The sequence below is a fragment of the Solea solea genome, chromosome 15, assembly GCF_958295425.1.
Source record: "Solea solea chromosome 15, fSolSol10.1, whole genome shotgun sequence".
Lineage (NCBI taxonomy): Eukaryota > Metazoa > Chordata > Actinopteri > Pleuronectiformes > Soleidae > Solea > Solea solea.
This window is the reverse complement of record NC_081148.1, coordinates 16,986,252-16,999,205: the sequence shown is the minus strand read 5'-3', so window position 1 is coordinate 16,999,205 and position 12,954 is coordinate 16,986,252. Positions and strand designations below refer to the sequence as shown.

At 41.0% G+C, this 12,954-nt stretch overlaps 1 protein-coding gene across 6 annotated transcripts in view; it reads left to right on the top strand.

Moving 5' to 3' along the window:
- LOC131473976 (collagen alpha-1(XIX) chain-like) overlaps nucleotides 1-12,954 on the top strand; it is a 94,790-nt gene that overhangs the window by 70,062 nt on the left and 11,774 nt on the right. For all 6 annotated transcript variants that reach the window (XM_058651648.1, XM_058651650.1, XM_058651649.1 and 3 more), the window contains 19 exons: nucleotides 550-627; nucleotides 1,021-1,056; nucleotides 1,291-1,344; nucleotides 1,560-1,613; nucleotides 2,169-2,210; nucleotides 3,427-3,531; nucleotides 4,367-4,420; nucleotides 4,853-4,906; nucleotides 5,585-5,638; nucleotides 5,746-5,799; nucleotides 6,138-6,182; nucleotides 7,056-7,106; nucleotides 7,256-7,300; nucleotides 8,478-8,504; nucleotides 9,620-9,673; nucleotides 10,562-10,606; nucleotides 10,932-10,976; nucleotides 11,074-11,136; nucleotides 11,545-11,580. In XM_058651648.1, the coding sequence (XP_058507631.1) occupies nucleotides 550-627; nucleotides 1,021-1,056; nucleotides 1,291-1,344; nucleotides 1,560-1,613; nucleotides 2,169-2,210; nucleotides 3,427-3,531; nucleotides 4,367-4,420; nucleotides 4,853-4,906; nucleotides 5,585-5,638; nucleotides 5,746-5,799; nucleotides 6,138-6,182; nucleotides 7,056-7,106; nucleotides 7,256-7,300; nucleotides 8,478-8,504; nucleotides 9,620-9,673; nucleotides 10,562-10,606; nucleotides 10,932-10,976; nucleotides 11,074-11,136; nucleotides 11,545-11,580 (996 nt within the window). The remainder of the gene's footprint in view (nucleotides 1-549; nucleotides 628-1,020; nucleotides 1,057-1,290; nucleotides 1,345-1,559; nucleotides 1,614-2,168; nucleotides 2,211-3,426; nucleotides 3,532-4,366; nucleotides 4,421-4,852; nucleotides 4,907-5,584; nucleotides 5,639-5,745; nucleotides 5,800-6,137; nucleotides 6,183-7,055; nucleotides 7,107-7,255; nucleotides 7,301-8,477; nucleotides 8,505-9,619; nucleotides 9,674-10,561; nucleotides 10,607-10,931; nucleotides 10,977-11,073; nucleotides 11,137-11,544; nucleotides 11,581-12,954) is intronic.

Sequence of the window (12,954 nt, the reverse complement as noted above, 5' to 3'; positions counted from 1 at the left end):
AATATAAATGATAAATAATAAACACACCAAAACTCTGGTTTTTATTTTAATTTCACTTAACGAAAATGTTTTTTTCAATTTTACATTTCGTTTTAGTTTCCGCGAACTATAATAACCTGGGTTTGTTTCTGGATGAAATGGGGACGCAACATTACCACATTAGACAGACTGTGACACCTTTGAAACAGCTAACAAGCTTTTATGCATTTAATTTTTTAAAAAGTAACAGATATGTTCTATTGCTCTCATGCTGGGTTCAGAAGAAATAATGCAGGATTCCCCCAATTATCACCGGTCGTATCTGAGTATACAAAAAAAGAATGTACAGTTCCGCAACTGCATCGGTTCAAATAAAATAGATAATGAACGTGTGCGTACCCTCAGTCGCAAACGTAGTTGCGTTTCTTAGCCTTGAAGTCACTGAAGGGAAAACATAAAAGGAAAATGAGATCCAGCAGAGTCTGAAAACCTAATGATCATGCAGCGCAGCATCCACTGGATCCACTATCACTGCCACACCACTGACTATCCTTTGTGTTTTGTTGTCAGGGTGAGAGAGGTGTCCCAGGACTGCCAGGAGACCACGGTGAAAAAGGGGAACCTGGAGAGAGTATTCTAGGCCCAACTGTGAGTATAACACTGCACTGATTTAGTGTGTAATTCAAATAAAAATAAATATTAAGAGTTTTGGGCATTAGGTGCGATCGTCTTTGAATACCTGTGCTCGTTATATACATTCTCAGATGGAAACAGTGGTCATCACTGGGAGGTAATGGTGCCGTAGCACAGTCTGCTTTCATCACATATGCTCCGCACTGCTCCCAGATTCGATTGTGATTGTCTTCTTTCTTTTCTGAAATACAAGATTGTTGGAGACAGAGAATCAATAGAACAAAAGGTGTCTAACACGATTCTTTATTGGATCGTGGTTACTGGAGGGCAGATGGTGTTAACAAGATGTGCTGTGTGTGTGTGTGTGTGTGTGTGTGTGTGTGTGTGTGTGTGTGTGTGTGTTCACAGGGCCCCATGGGAACCCCGGGACCGCCAGGAATTAAGGTCTGTGGAAAAATGCTCCAAATCCGCAATACACAAACAACATGTTCAAGTTTTTTGTTTTTTTTGCTGATTTTCAGCTCAGTGGTGTTGTGAAAAGAAATTTTGCAAATATTTTTCAATACAAACAACACCCCCCACTGACACACACACAGTGGTTCTGCAGTGTTTGCTAACTGTGCAAAACAAGGGTTTGGGTTAAAAAAAAAAATCCTTTTTTTCTGGGTTATTTTTCAGGGCTCTCGTGGACCTCCAGGTTTTTCTGGCCCTCCCGGAGTTCCAGGAAGAGAGGTGAGCAAAAATCTGTCTGTACTTCAGGTGAAAGATGTCAGGAAGCATAAAAAATGTCAGCATCCCACTGTGCACGAGAACAAATATGATGTATCACAGATGCTGAACACACGTCCCACCAGCTGAGATGGGTGTGAGAATAAAGTTATTGCTTTGCATGACTGCCTGACATCAGAGCCAGTGGGACTAACTCCCATTCTTTGTCTTAATTAAAGGGATCCCCCGGTAGACCGGGTCCTCCAGGCCCTGCTGGACCCCCAGGTGAACCAGTAAGTTACAACCTCTAATGTATGTTTATCTGTCTGAGCGCACATCAATGCTGGAATCTCTCAGCTTTGGGATAATAAGCAGCAAATCCCTTTGGTAACTAACGTCACTTTAAGGGAAAGGTTGCAGTTCACAAACAAACTGTAGCGCCCTGTTGTCGTCGCATGCTGTTTTCAAGTAAGCAACATTTACTACAGTGCTGCTGTTGTAGCTTTATTTATATTCATAATGATGTAAAGACCCATGAAACCCGTTTAGCCTACTTTACATTTGTTTTTTTATTTATAAATATGTTGTCTACAGTTCAGAAATGTTTTCTCCATTCAGGAGGACGAGGATATTGTGAGGATATTGTTGTCGAGCGACAAAGTTATTAAGCAATTTCCTCAAGCACCGCAGATCGAAACTGAACATTTGAAAACAAAAAACTTTAAAGGCAGGGAAGATCGTTTTCATCAATTGGTGTTTTCTGCCGTTTACCACAACATTTCCAAACCTGAAAAGATTTGACAGCTCATATTTGTGACGGTTTTGTTTTCTCTCTTCTTTTCTGACAGACCGCTCTGCCAATCGTCGGAGACATGGGTTCTTTACTTAAGGTGCTCTCTCGTTGTGTTTTATAATAATCACAGCTTCTCACAAACCATAGCGTGCGAAAATGTGTGTTTGTGTTTGTTTATTTGTTACTTTTGTTACTGCTCTATGGGTGTATTTAACTCAGAAAGATAGTAAGACAGTTTGCGTGTTTATACTGAGAGTGTGTCGGGGAAAAGAGACCCATGAAACCCATGCTATCTCATCCACCACACATGTATTACATCCTTTCAATAAAAATAGTACATGATAGAAATGCCACACCAGTGCAAACCACTTCACTCCAGCTTGTGTATATTAAAACACACAATGTAGTACAGACTCCATTCATTGCGCCTACATGTCTTTCAGAGGTCAGTCATTTTCCCGTTGAATGCAGAACTTCTAGCGGTGTTTTAAAATGCATTTCAGTCCATTAAACGACAGCGCAGAGAGGGATCAAGTTTATGACCTTTATAAAATGCATATTCTGTCAAAGCCTTTGCAAATGACCCATTCGTTCTCCATTGACTGAAGCAGATTCATTATCTATTGTCACCAAAAGGAGAGCACTTACTGTAAAAGGGGGCTTTTTAATTTTTTAATACTTAATCCGTGTGAGCTGCACATTGACAGATAGACGACTGTTGTCCTCTCTGTCACCCTGTGTTTCCTTTTTGTGTCAAGCTTAGTGCGTCCAATTTATTCTGATATTCACAGCCTTCCCCTGGGTTGTTTAATGACACTTATTACAATTACTAACACCATGCTGAAAGTAAGAACTGCCGTATTTGAACCAGGCATATCACTGGCGTGTTCTTAGTCGCCCTATTTTCACCGCAAAGAGTATTTTCCATTTTGTATTTCAGCATTTTTTAATTGAATGTTTTTTTGTTAATGGTGAGGTATACTTGCGTTTCTGTCCTGGAAGGTGGCGTAGACTAGATCAGGGGAAAGTGATATTTAAGAATCCCACCTAAATGTCACAGTCCATGAGTTTGACAAAGTTCACCAGTCACCTCGATGAGACGCTCTCACGGTGGGTTCACATTATTTCTGCTCTGTAGACATTTAGCGAACACTTTGAGTCAGTCGAGGTCTTGTCCTCCACCGGGGCGAGGCGACATAATGAAGGGCGCAAAGGCAGCGCTGCATCTCTACTTGATGAAATCTTATCTGTGCCATCATTTTTTTTTCTTTTTCTTTTTTTTTCTTTGCTTTCTGCCTCGCATGCGCTGGCAGAATGCCTGCAGTGTGTGCCAGACCAGACTCCCAGGGCTGCCTGGGCAGAAAGGAGAGAAAGGCACCCCTGGAGTGCAAGGAGTGGAAGGCATGGTGGGAGAAAAGGTACAAATAGCTCATCAGCTTGGCGCTCAGTTTGGAACAGACAGCGTTCGTCTGACCGTGATAATGACATGTTTCTGTTGCTTATTTAATACTTAGAATTGTAGTGCTTTCAAATATAAACGACTGTCATTGTGAAATAGAGAATCACACAATGCTGATTAAGCCTTTCAGCTCCACATGACTGGATTTCTCAGCATAGCAGTGTTTAGATCTCAGGGTTTAGGTTGGCGTATGAAAACAAATTCAGGAGTGAATTCTGCTGCTCAAACACTTGGTCGTTGGTAGCTGGTGGGGATAAACGTTTTTCCGTCCTCGCCCACAGCTGCGCTGCCAGTGTGTACGCGCTCCCTCAGGTTTGATAGTTTTGATTGACAGAGCCAGTTTTTAGATGAAGGACAAATAACGTTACATCATTTGTGTTCACTAAGATGGAGTATTAGGGCCAAACTGAAGAGAATATTAAAATAGTCATAATATTGCGAGAAAAAGGTTGTAATTTTACGAGAATAAAGTCGTAATATTATGAGAATAAAGTCGTTTTACGAGAATAAAGTCATATTACAAGAATAAAGTTTCTTTTTAATCGACTTGATTCTCGAAAGATTACAACTTTATTCTCATAATATTGCGACTTTATTCTCATTATATTACAACTTTATTCTTGAAAGATAACGACTTTATTCTCATAATATTACGACTTTATTCTCATTATAGTACAATTTTATTCTCGTGAGATCACGACATTATTCAGGCGGAGTAATAGCATGAACAGCAACAAAAGCTTTAACAGTACAGGTGTGCTTATACCCATTTTGTGTTTTTCAATCGTCAACAGGGAGATCCAGGTATAAGAGGTCCTATGGGGAACCCTGGAAAGGAAGGCCCAAAGGTAGGCAAAGACATTTTGGACAGCTACATACATACAGCATATCATAACACATTCCTCCTCGTCGTTTTAGGGGATGTAATTGAATTACGCAGCTTCTCAGAATTTGTAAAACTAAATAGTCTCGTTTTATGATATTGTTGACTGAAATGTGTTTAGTCTAGGATTGGGAGATTCACACTGACACACACTTTTCTTAAATTAACTTTTAGTCTGTGGCTGCCGAACCAGCTGTTCTCCAACTCTGTGATTATTATACATTACTCTGCCATGTTCGCTGCAGCTGAGTTGTTGCTATGGATACAGTATGGCTAGACAATTTCCCGTCATGTGCTGTGAGAGAGGAGAGATATTTTGAAGTTTTTACCCATCAGCCTTTAGTTTTGGGGGTTTTGTCACGTTTCCCCCCTGCTCACTGGTTCTGCTTTCCTGCAGGGGGTAAAAGGAGAGCGAGGCTTCCCGGGCCCCACTGGAGATAAAGGCGATGAGGTGAGTAAAACACATGAATTCCCTAGTTGTCGAGAGATTTTTTCAAAAGAATGTAAATATATTGTAATAATTCTCTCATCTTGAAGCCAGTTTGCGCTGAAAAGAGAAGGAGTTATCAAAAAGCCGTCCTTGGCACTACATGTGCACCAGGCCCTGTGTTTTGTTCTCTGAGGAGCTTCTTTATAAATAACCTAACCTGCCCCGTGTGTGTGTGTGCACATGCTAGCAGTGATTAAAAACAAGGCACTCACTATCTGGAGAAGCTGAGGCGCATTTCACCGGTTCAACTTTAAGCACCAAGCTTTGATGACGGGATTTTCCCGAACAAGCAACTTGCTGCTGGCTCTTAAAGGCTCAATATAACCATTTATTTTGCTTCTCAATAATAAAATAATCAATTGAACAGATGAAGATCCATCTGTGAAAGACAATAAAACAATACATGCAAAAATACCTTGCTGTCGACGACTGTTTGAGTTTCTGCACATTCAAAGGTAAACATCGTGAATCCCATGAGCAAAGATTATCTGTTTAGTGAGTGTTCTGTGGATATTATCGTTTCCTTCGTCTCACTCCTGAAAGTGTCTTCTATTGGTCAGATTTTGCTGTAAAATCTGAATTTTCCGTGCGTGTGAATTTACTTAAAAATAAAATAATGATCCACTTTGTCTCCTTCAGGGGCCTCCAGGAGTACCAGGACTTCCCGGTATGACCGGTCGCACAGGAGCCCCGGTGAGAAGCCTGTTCATTATATGGCCTGATAATTACACATGTTTCACAACCCTACGTAAGCATTATTTTTTTAAGGTTTGTGCATCAGGATACTGTTCTGTTTGCAGGGGCTAATGGGGCGACCTGGTCCAGTGGGCCAGTCAGGCACAAAAGGAGAAAAAGTATGACCTTCTCTCACTTAACCATTGTTTATTGTACAGCATCTTAATATTTAGCAACATAATTAATGTCTAACTGCTTTTCCAAAATGTAAAAACAGATGGTCGCCATGTTAAAGGATTGTTTCTTTTCTTTTCTGGTTTCTGGATCAAACACTAATCCCGAATAAAAGCAAAGATTTTAACAAATAATTTCACTATAACAAATAAAGTCATGAATAATGCCATAATATCAGGGCTGTTTTCATATCACTGGACTACTGAACCCAGCATGGCACTGTGCTCAGTTAACATTTGCATTTTGCAGACATGTTTAATTCCTTTGATTTGTGTTTTCGCAGGGAACTGAAGGTCCCACAGGCAGACCGGGGCTTCCAGGTCCTCCGGTAAGTTTCAGTGCCAGCCGACTGGTGGCACAGTCTAAAAAACCTACAGGCTACAGACTTACTGCCATCTATTGAACCCACATTTAAAATATTCAAACATGAAGTTTTTCTCAATCGCCAGCATTAAAGAATCTTCTATTTTAGGCTCACTTCAGCCAAAACCCTGCCTTGACATCTCTTACACTTACATATTGCTTTGGCCTCGCTAAAAGAAGTGTTCAAAGAAAACAAGGAAAACCATGACTGACAAACAAGTACACATCTGATTGTGGTGACCCACTCACTGGCATTGACTCTGAAAGGCCAGTGAGTAAGCACTTCCAAAAGCAAATCTATAATTCATCAGCTGTCCCCTTGAACCCGCCGTGCCCTCCCACACCCTGGTCTCATAAACTGCAGTCCAGGAAGACAGGGGGATAGCTCAGTGGCCTGAAAAGGGCACAGAAATCCACTCGCTCTAAATGAGAATCTTGACTCTGTCTACATTTACAATGGCTTCTTGCTTTTCTGATGTATCATGGGAAAAACACTCTTTTATGTTGTAACAGAACCCAACGAGTCAAGATTTGTTCCCTTTGACGAATCTCTTTTAATCAGTGTGCTCTTTGTATTTCTGAGATGCTATCGTTTTTCTTTTTTTGAATTAGCAGCGGCTCAGGGGTTATTAAGTCCACTGTTTTCAGTTGTTCCCCCTGTTCTTTTCACTTCTCACTCTTAAATTCCTTCTCTTTGTGTAATCGCCAAATGAGCTATTGATTTCTCAAATGTAGCTTTTAAGGGCTTAACACACTATTACTGCTCCAGACCCACTGTACAGTGCATTTACGCGAGTGTCTGAGGCAGATGTCTTATTTTCTGATGATTGTGTTTTAGGGTGTACCCCTTGTGGAGGGCAATGGGATGAGCAGTCTGTACAAGCTGCAGGTAATGTTGCTTTGTGGTACATAATGCTGTTGTGATTCACTTGTACAGCGCCTTCAGCCATTTTCGCACAAAACACAACTGTGTTTGTGTTTGAAATATTGTCTGAAACATATTGTCAACTATGAGGTCATAACACAATGTCCTTTCAGAGTGGCGGAGCTGTTTTAGGACCCCCTGGAGCTCCCGGTGCTCCGGTAAGAACAATAATTGTTATGCCTTAAACACACACACACGTATACGGAGAGTATTAGGGCCACGTGTAAATTGAAATAAAACAGCATGAATTCTGAGATTAAAAAGTCTGAGATTAAAGTCAGAATTATGAGATTAAAGCCAGAATTATGAGATTAAAGTCAGAATTATGAGGAAAAACAAGTCAGAAATCTCTCAGAATGCTTGAAACAAACACATATTTATATAGAAAAGTATTAGGGCCAAATGTTAAAAAAATAAAATAAAACAGCATGAATTCTGACATTAAAGTCTTTTTACTTAAAGTCTTAAAGACTTTTTCTTTAAACTCAGAATGCATTTTTTTACATGTAGCCCTAATACTCTTCTGTATTATTTAGGAGTCACAGGATCAGGGATAAAATTAAAACGACTGGTCCAGCATTATCTGAGGCCCTTTTATCACAGTTAATCATGTTCATTGAGAGCTTTGAGGATGGTGAAAGCCAAGAGAGGCTTCCTGACTCTCAACCAGGTGTCTGTGACCTGCCCTGGGACACACCACTTCATTGACATGCAAACTGGTCTCTGAATTTTCACCTGCTCTGCACAAGTGCCAAGCCAAAGTGACCCGATTTGCTTATCATTTTCTCCCGTTCCTCCTTATCAAACCGTTTTTTTAATCTTGTCCAGTCCTGGAAGACATTCACTCACGGCCCCTGTGGGAACCCATCCACCACAACACAACACAAAAAATAGACCCGCATTGCACAATGCACACAGACCCTCTGCAAAATCTTGAGGTTGCCTCTCCCAGACTTGCATCCATCAGAGCCCAGCAACTCCATGCAATCAATAAGAGAGCATCTAAGTCGATGTTAAAAGCAAAAGGCCCCGGTTTGTCAATAATTCCTTCTCTCTTTTTTGTGGAAACATGTTAGCAGAGTTTTTAAAAGGCATATCCAGTATTTCTGAAGCTTGTGTGATGCCAGACTGGAATATGAAATCCTGTCCATGTTTCATCTTCAAACAGTCACATGTACACTTGATGTACAGACATTTTTGAGGAAAGAAATGCAGTAATGAATACTATAAATTTTAATGACAATGACGTACAGTTGCCACATGTCATTTCAGGCTGTATTTATGATTTTTATTCTAGGGAGTAATCTGTCCCTTTTTTTCCCTCTTTTTTTCAAGGGTCCCAAAGGAGATGAAGGACTTGCAGTGAGTTGAAGTTTCTCATTCTGGAATATATTTTTGGGAAATATTTGTTTTTTGTGCTGCCCTATAAAAAATAGAGGAGTCAGAGTTGCCAGTTGCTTTCTATCATCATCTCTGTGGTTTTGTCCAACATAAGTCAATACTCCCTCAAGCCTGAGCACTTAACCACTCGGAGTACAACTCTAACACACAGCAGTGATCAGACCCTCTGCCAGTATGAAACTATTGTTCCGTGGTGTCATTCAGGCGAGAACTTATGAACCCTCTCTGCACTTCACGTGCCCCCTCCCCCCAGAGTGATACCTGGACACAATCCACACAGACATGGAAACTATTTGACGCATCATCTTGAATTCTTTATTCTCATGGGGCCAATTGCATTTTTTTTTATTGTTTTGTTGCACAGTGATTTTTCACCAGGATGTTAATTTGACATTTTAATAAATTGTGTGAGCAGCTCCAGTGCTGTGGTGAAATTGCCCCAATCCGTCTCACAGCTGATCCTCTGGCTGGCCCACCCTGCTCTTAGCCACACTCGCTTATTCATGACAATCTACATGGGTGACAATTACCTGCACAATCCGTCTATGTCAGTACCAGTTGCCCCTCTGTTCTGTGTAATGGCATTTCTCCATGGCAGCTTTAGCAAGATGTGGTAGATAGTGGCCATCTCTTGTTCTAGAACGGCGAATGGGTCTCTATTTTTAGTGCTGAAAGCAAATCTAATTGTGACTGTCAAATGGGAATCTTTTTTTCTATCCCCCTCTGTAGCCGACAACGTGTGACAGCATATGTCATAGATCATATCATATGAAACACCCACATTTAAGTATTGTCCTCCTAGGATTATCCTCATATTGACACGTGAAGGGTTGCATTAACACCCAGGCGAGAGTTTTAATGGGAGAGATGAAAATGTGTGAAAACCTTGGCTCCTTCAGGATTTAATCTACTTTCATTCACATATGGTTTGTCTCTTGTTTTGCCTGTTAGCATGTAATGTTTATTTGCAGGCATGGTTATTGGCCGCAAAACACGGAGAACTAATGAGCCTTAGTCTTTTATCAGTCGCAAAACTTTGTCTTGACACAGCAGCTGTCTTGTGTTTGTTCTCGCAGGGGGAACCGGGAGCCATGGGATTACCTGGGCTGGAAGGTCTACCTGGTCCCAAGGTAAGCAGCTATGATATCATTTTGTCAAAAATCAGACATCCAGGTTAAAAACAGAAAATGCTTCTCAGTTACTTTGGCAAAAATGCATACAAATCTAACCCCGACCCTCAAAATAAAATATCAATTACGCAACTATTAAATGTGTCAAAATAAACTACAAAATGCAAGCAGCCACACCAGGTATCAAAATAAAAGAAACTGTATTTTTAGATTTTCAAAATGCTAAAAAGTGAATGTGGTGGAGTATGTATACACAGTAGTGTATGGCAATAAAATCTCTGCCAAATCAAATGTGCAAATCTGCCGTCATGACCCCGAGAGAGGAGGAAGCCAATCATCTATTTTGTATTCGATGTACATATTTTAAATGCATGTATCAGAAATACTGCCGTGTGTAGTCATACCACAGCAGTTTGGACACGTTCTTATGTAATTGTTGTTCACACGATCACTTGCACAATGGATGTTACTATTGGATGCTTTTTCCGTAATGGAGCAAAACCAGCCCCGTGAACAGCTACTAAAAGCCTTATGGATCTAACTCAGTGAACATGTGTATATGTGTGTGTGTGTTAGGTGTGAAACATTAAAGGTGTCATATCCACAACAATTTGTCCTTTAGTGGAACACTGTCAGAGGAGTGACACATGTTGAAGACTGGAGGCTGTTTATAATACATTAGTAGTTTCGTCTCGAGTAGAAATGTGTGGTGTTTTAACCGTTTGAGCCTTGTTTTCATTTTGTGTACACTGAAGCCCAGGATAATTCATTATTCCCAACTTTCTGTGTCGCTATACAGTAAACGTCTGCTTGACGTGACAGTGATTTACGTGTGTTTTTATGTGACGTGTTTATCGTCTGACTGACACGCGTCGTTGCTTTCTACAGGGTGATGTTGGTTTGTCTGGTCCACCTGGGACACTCGGTCCTCCAGTAAGTAAGGTTTAATTATTATTTTTTTCCCCCCCTCTGATTAATTCACCTTCTCACACTCGCTCCTTCCTGATCAATCACTGGTGTTGTTTAAGTCTGCTGCTGGCAACAATTCAACGGTGAAGAACAGAAATCCCCCTCCAAAAACACGATACTACTGCAATTAAGGTCTCAGATAAACACCTGCGGTCTGCGATGGGGATTTTCGGTGCAGCTATGGTGTAGCCTGTTAGCAATATTATAAATGGGAGGTCGAGCGGGATATGAGAGCCATGGAGAAGTCTTCAAACTCTTTCTGCTCTCGTCCTGTGTCTGTGATTGACAGGGGAAGCCCGGACCTCGTGGCGAACCAGGGATCCCAGGGGAGCCGGTGAGCCGCAGCCTCTAAGTCTCTTTGAGCTGTCAATCCACGCGTCATTCCTTTGTCAGTGCCGACTGACACATTGGCTGTCTCTGTTCTCTGACAGGGTGAGCGGGGGCCGCTTGGAGAGACAGGATTCCCAGGACCCGAGGGACCACAAGGTGTTCCTGTAAGTATGCTACAGGAATTCTGTTGCTCTAGATGTTGCCTAAGCATCTCCCCATAATGTATAGGTTGGAAATACATATAAGTATATATACATGGTTTATACATAGCTGTTGTACCGTTAAATGTTATAAAAAAAAGAAAATGATTCAATGACAATGCCTATGAAATACCTATTTTAGTACTATCACCATGATTACTTTCTTCTATGTGATTACCATCAGAGGTAGTTTTTGTAATTTTCCTGTGTAAGCACACAATGGAACATTGTTCGCACAGCAATCAGGATCATTATGCCTTGGTTGAGATATCTCATTAACTGTGGAGATTACTAGGAGTGCAACAGTGCTGATCCAATCGAAGGTGGGAGCTGATTCAAAATGTCTTTGTTTGTGTTGCGCTCCTTGAGCAGGGGAGACATGGAAAGGATGGAACTCCGGGAGACAAGGTGAGTTGTACGCACACATCGCAAATCCCCTTATAGAGAGTGCTTCACATCGCCATAAGTTACAAAGAAAGATGGCACAGCAGATTTTTATCCCCCTTTCCCCAACCTACAGCCTCACGAGTGCATTAAATCTATTTGCATATTTGAGATATCCGCGATAAAAACTAAATGGAATCCTGCAGATTTAAGGCATTGCTGGTTTGTATTCCTTGTTTTGCCCTAATTGTACAGTGAAGGCTTTGAGGCGGCGATAAAGTGTTTGTAACAGAGGGCTCCAGACACTGCCTGAGTGAAACAAATGCTGCAGCATGGCTTTCATGTGACTTATTCAATTTATTATACATGTTTACTGCATAAGATTGGGTTCACAGCATGGAGAACAGGTCTGCTTCAAATAGCCTTTTCCAACAAATTACACAAGCTAATATCCCAACTTGATTGACTATAAGTCTAATGTTTTGCTTCCTGATTCACAAGATTTTTTTCACCTCCCACTTTAATGACAGACCCCAGTGTTTATTATTCTTATTAGTTAATATTCCTTCATCAAAATCTCAGCACTGCACATAGGGCTTCTTACAGTGTTTTTCTCATGTCCTATGGTGCTTTTTGGTGGGGCAACAGTGCCATCTAGCAGGTGGATTTGCTCCCTATCCTCCACCCAGACTCGTTGCACACACCGCTTGAGGTTTATTGTAATGCTCAAGATAGCACATTTCAGTGGGTGAGATGATAGATTTAAGCCCCCCATCAGGCAACGGGGAATACAGAGTACTGCAGATTAAAGCAAGCAGGGTAGAACGGCATCACAAAGAGATGCCCGCTTTAAAACCACATCATGCCAGATTGTCTTTTGCATGGCTCCTGTAATCCAACAGGAAATTGATACAAAGATGTTCCCAGAGGAATAGCTGTGAGCCCGGTAAAGGGAAGCAAGGAGAAGTGACAGGGAGAGATTGGAAGACAGAAGATGTTGTGACATAAACCCAGTGACAGGTATTTTCTCCACCAGCTTCACTGTACAGTTGAGACAGCTGATGGGGAAGCAGGCTTTTTTTTTTCTTTTTTTTCAAACAAACCAGAAGGGATACAGAGGAGCCATGACATTGCAGAAGGTGAAACACTATACAGGGAGATATTATACAAGCAGTACACCTGAGCTGAGTAAGAAACAATCAATGCACAGTCATCTGAAAAAGTAGATTTCTCAAAGTCAGGTAATTCAAGAAAAGCTTGCTCATAGCTCAGAAAACAACAAAAAAAAAAAACCTGCAAATACTAGAGTTAATATCAATATTGCGGTTTGAAATATGAACTTGTCTACATTTTAGAATAATAGAGTTTTGTGTGTGCCTCTGCATGTTACTGAATATC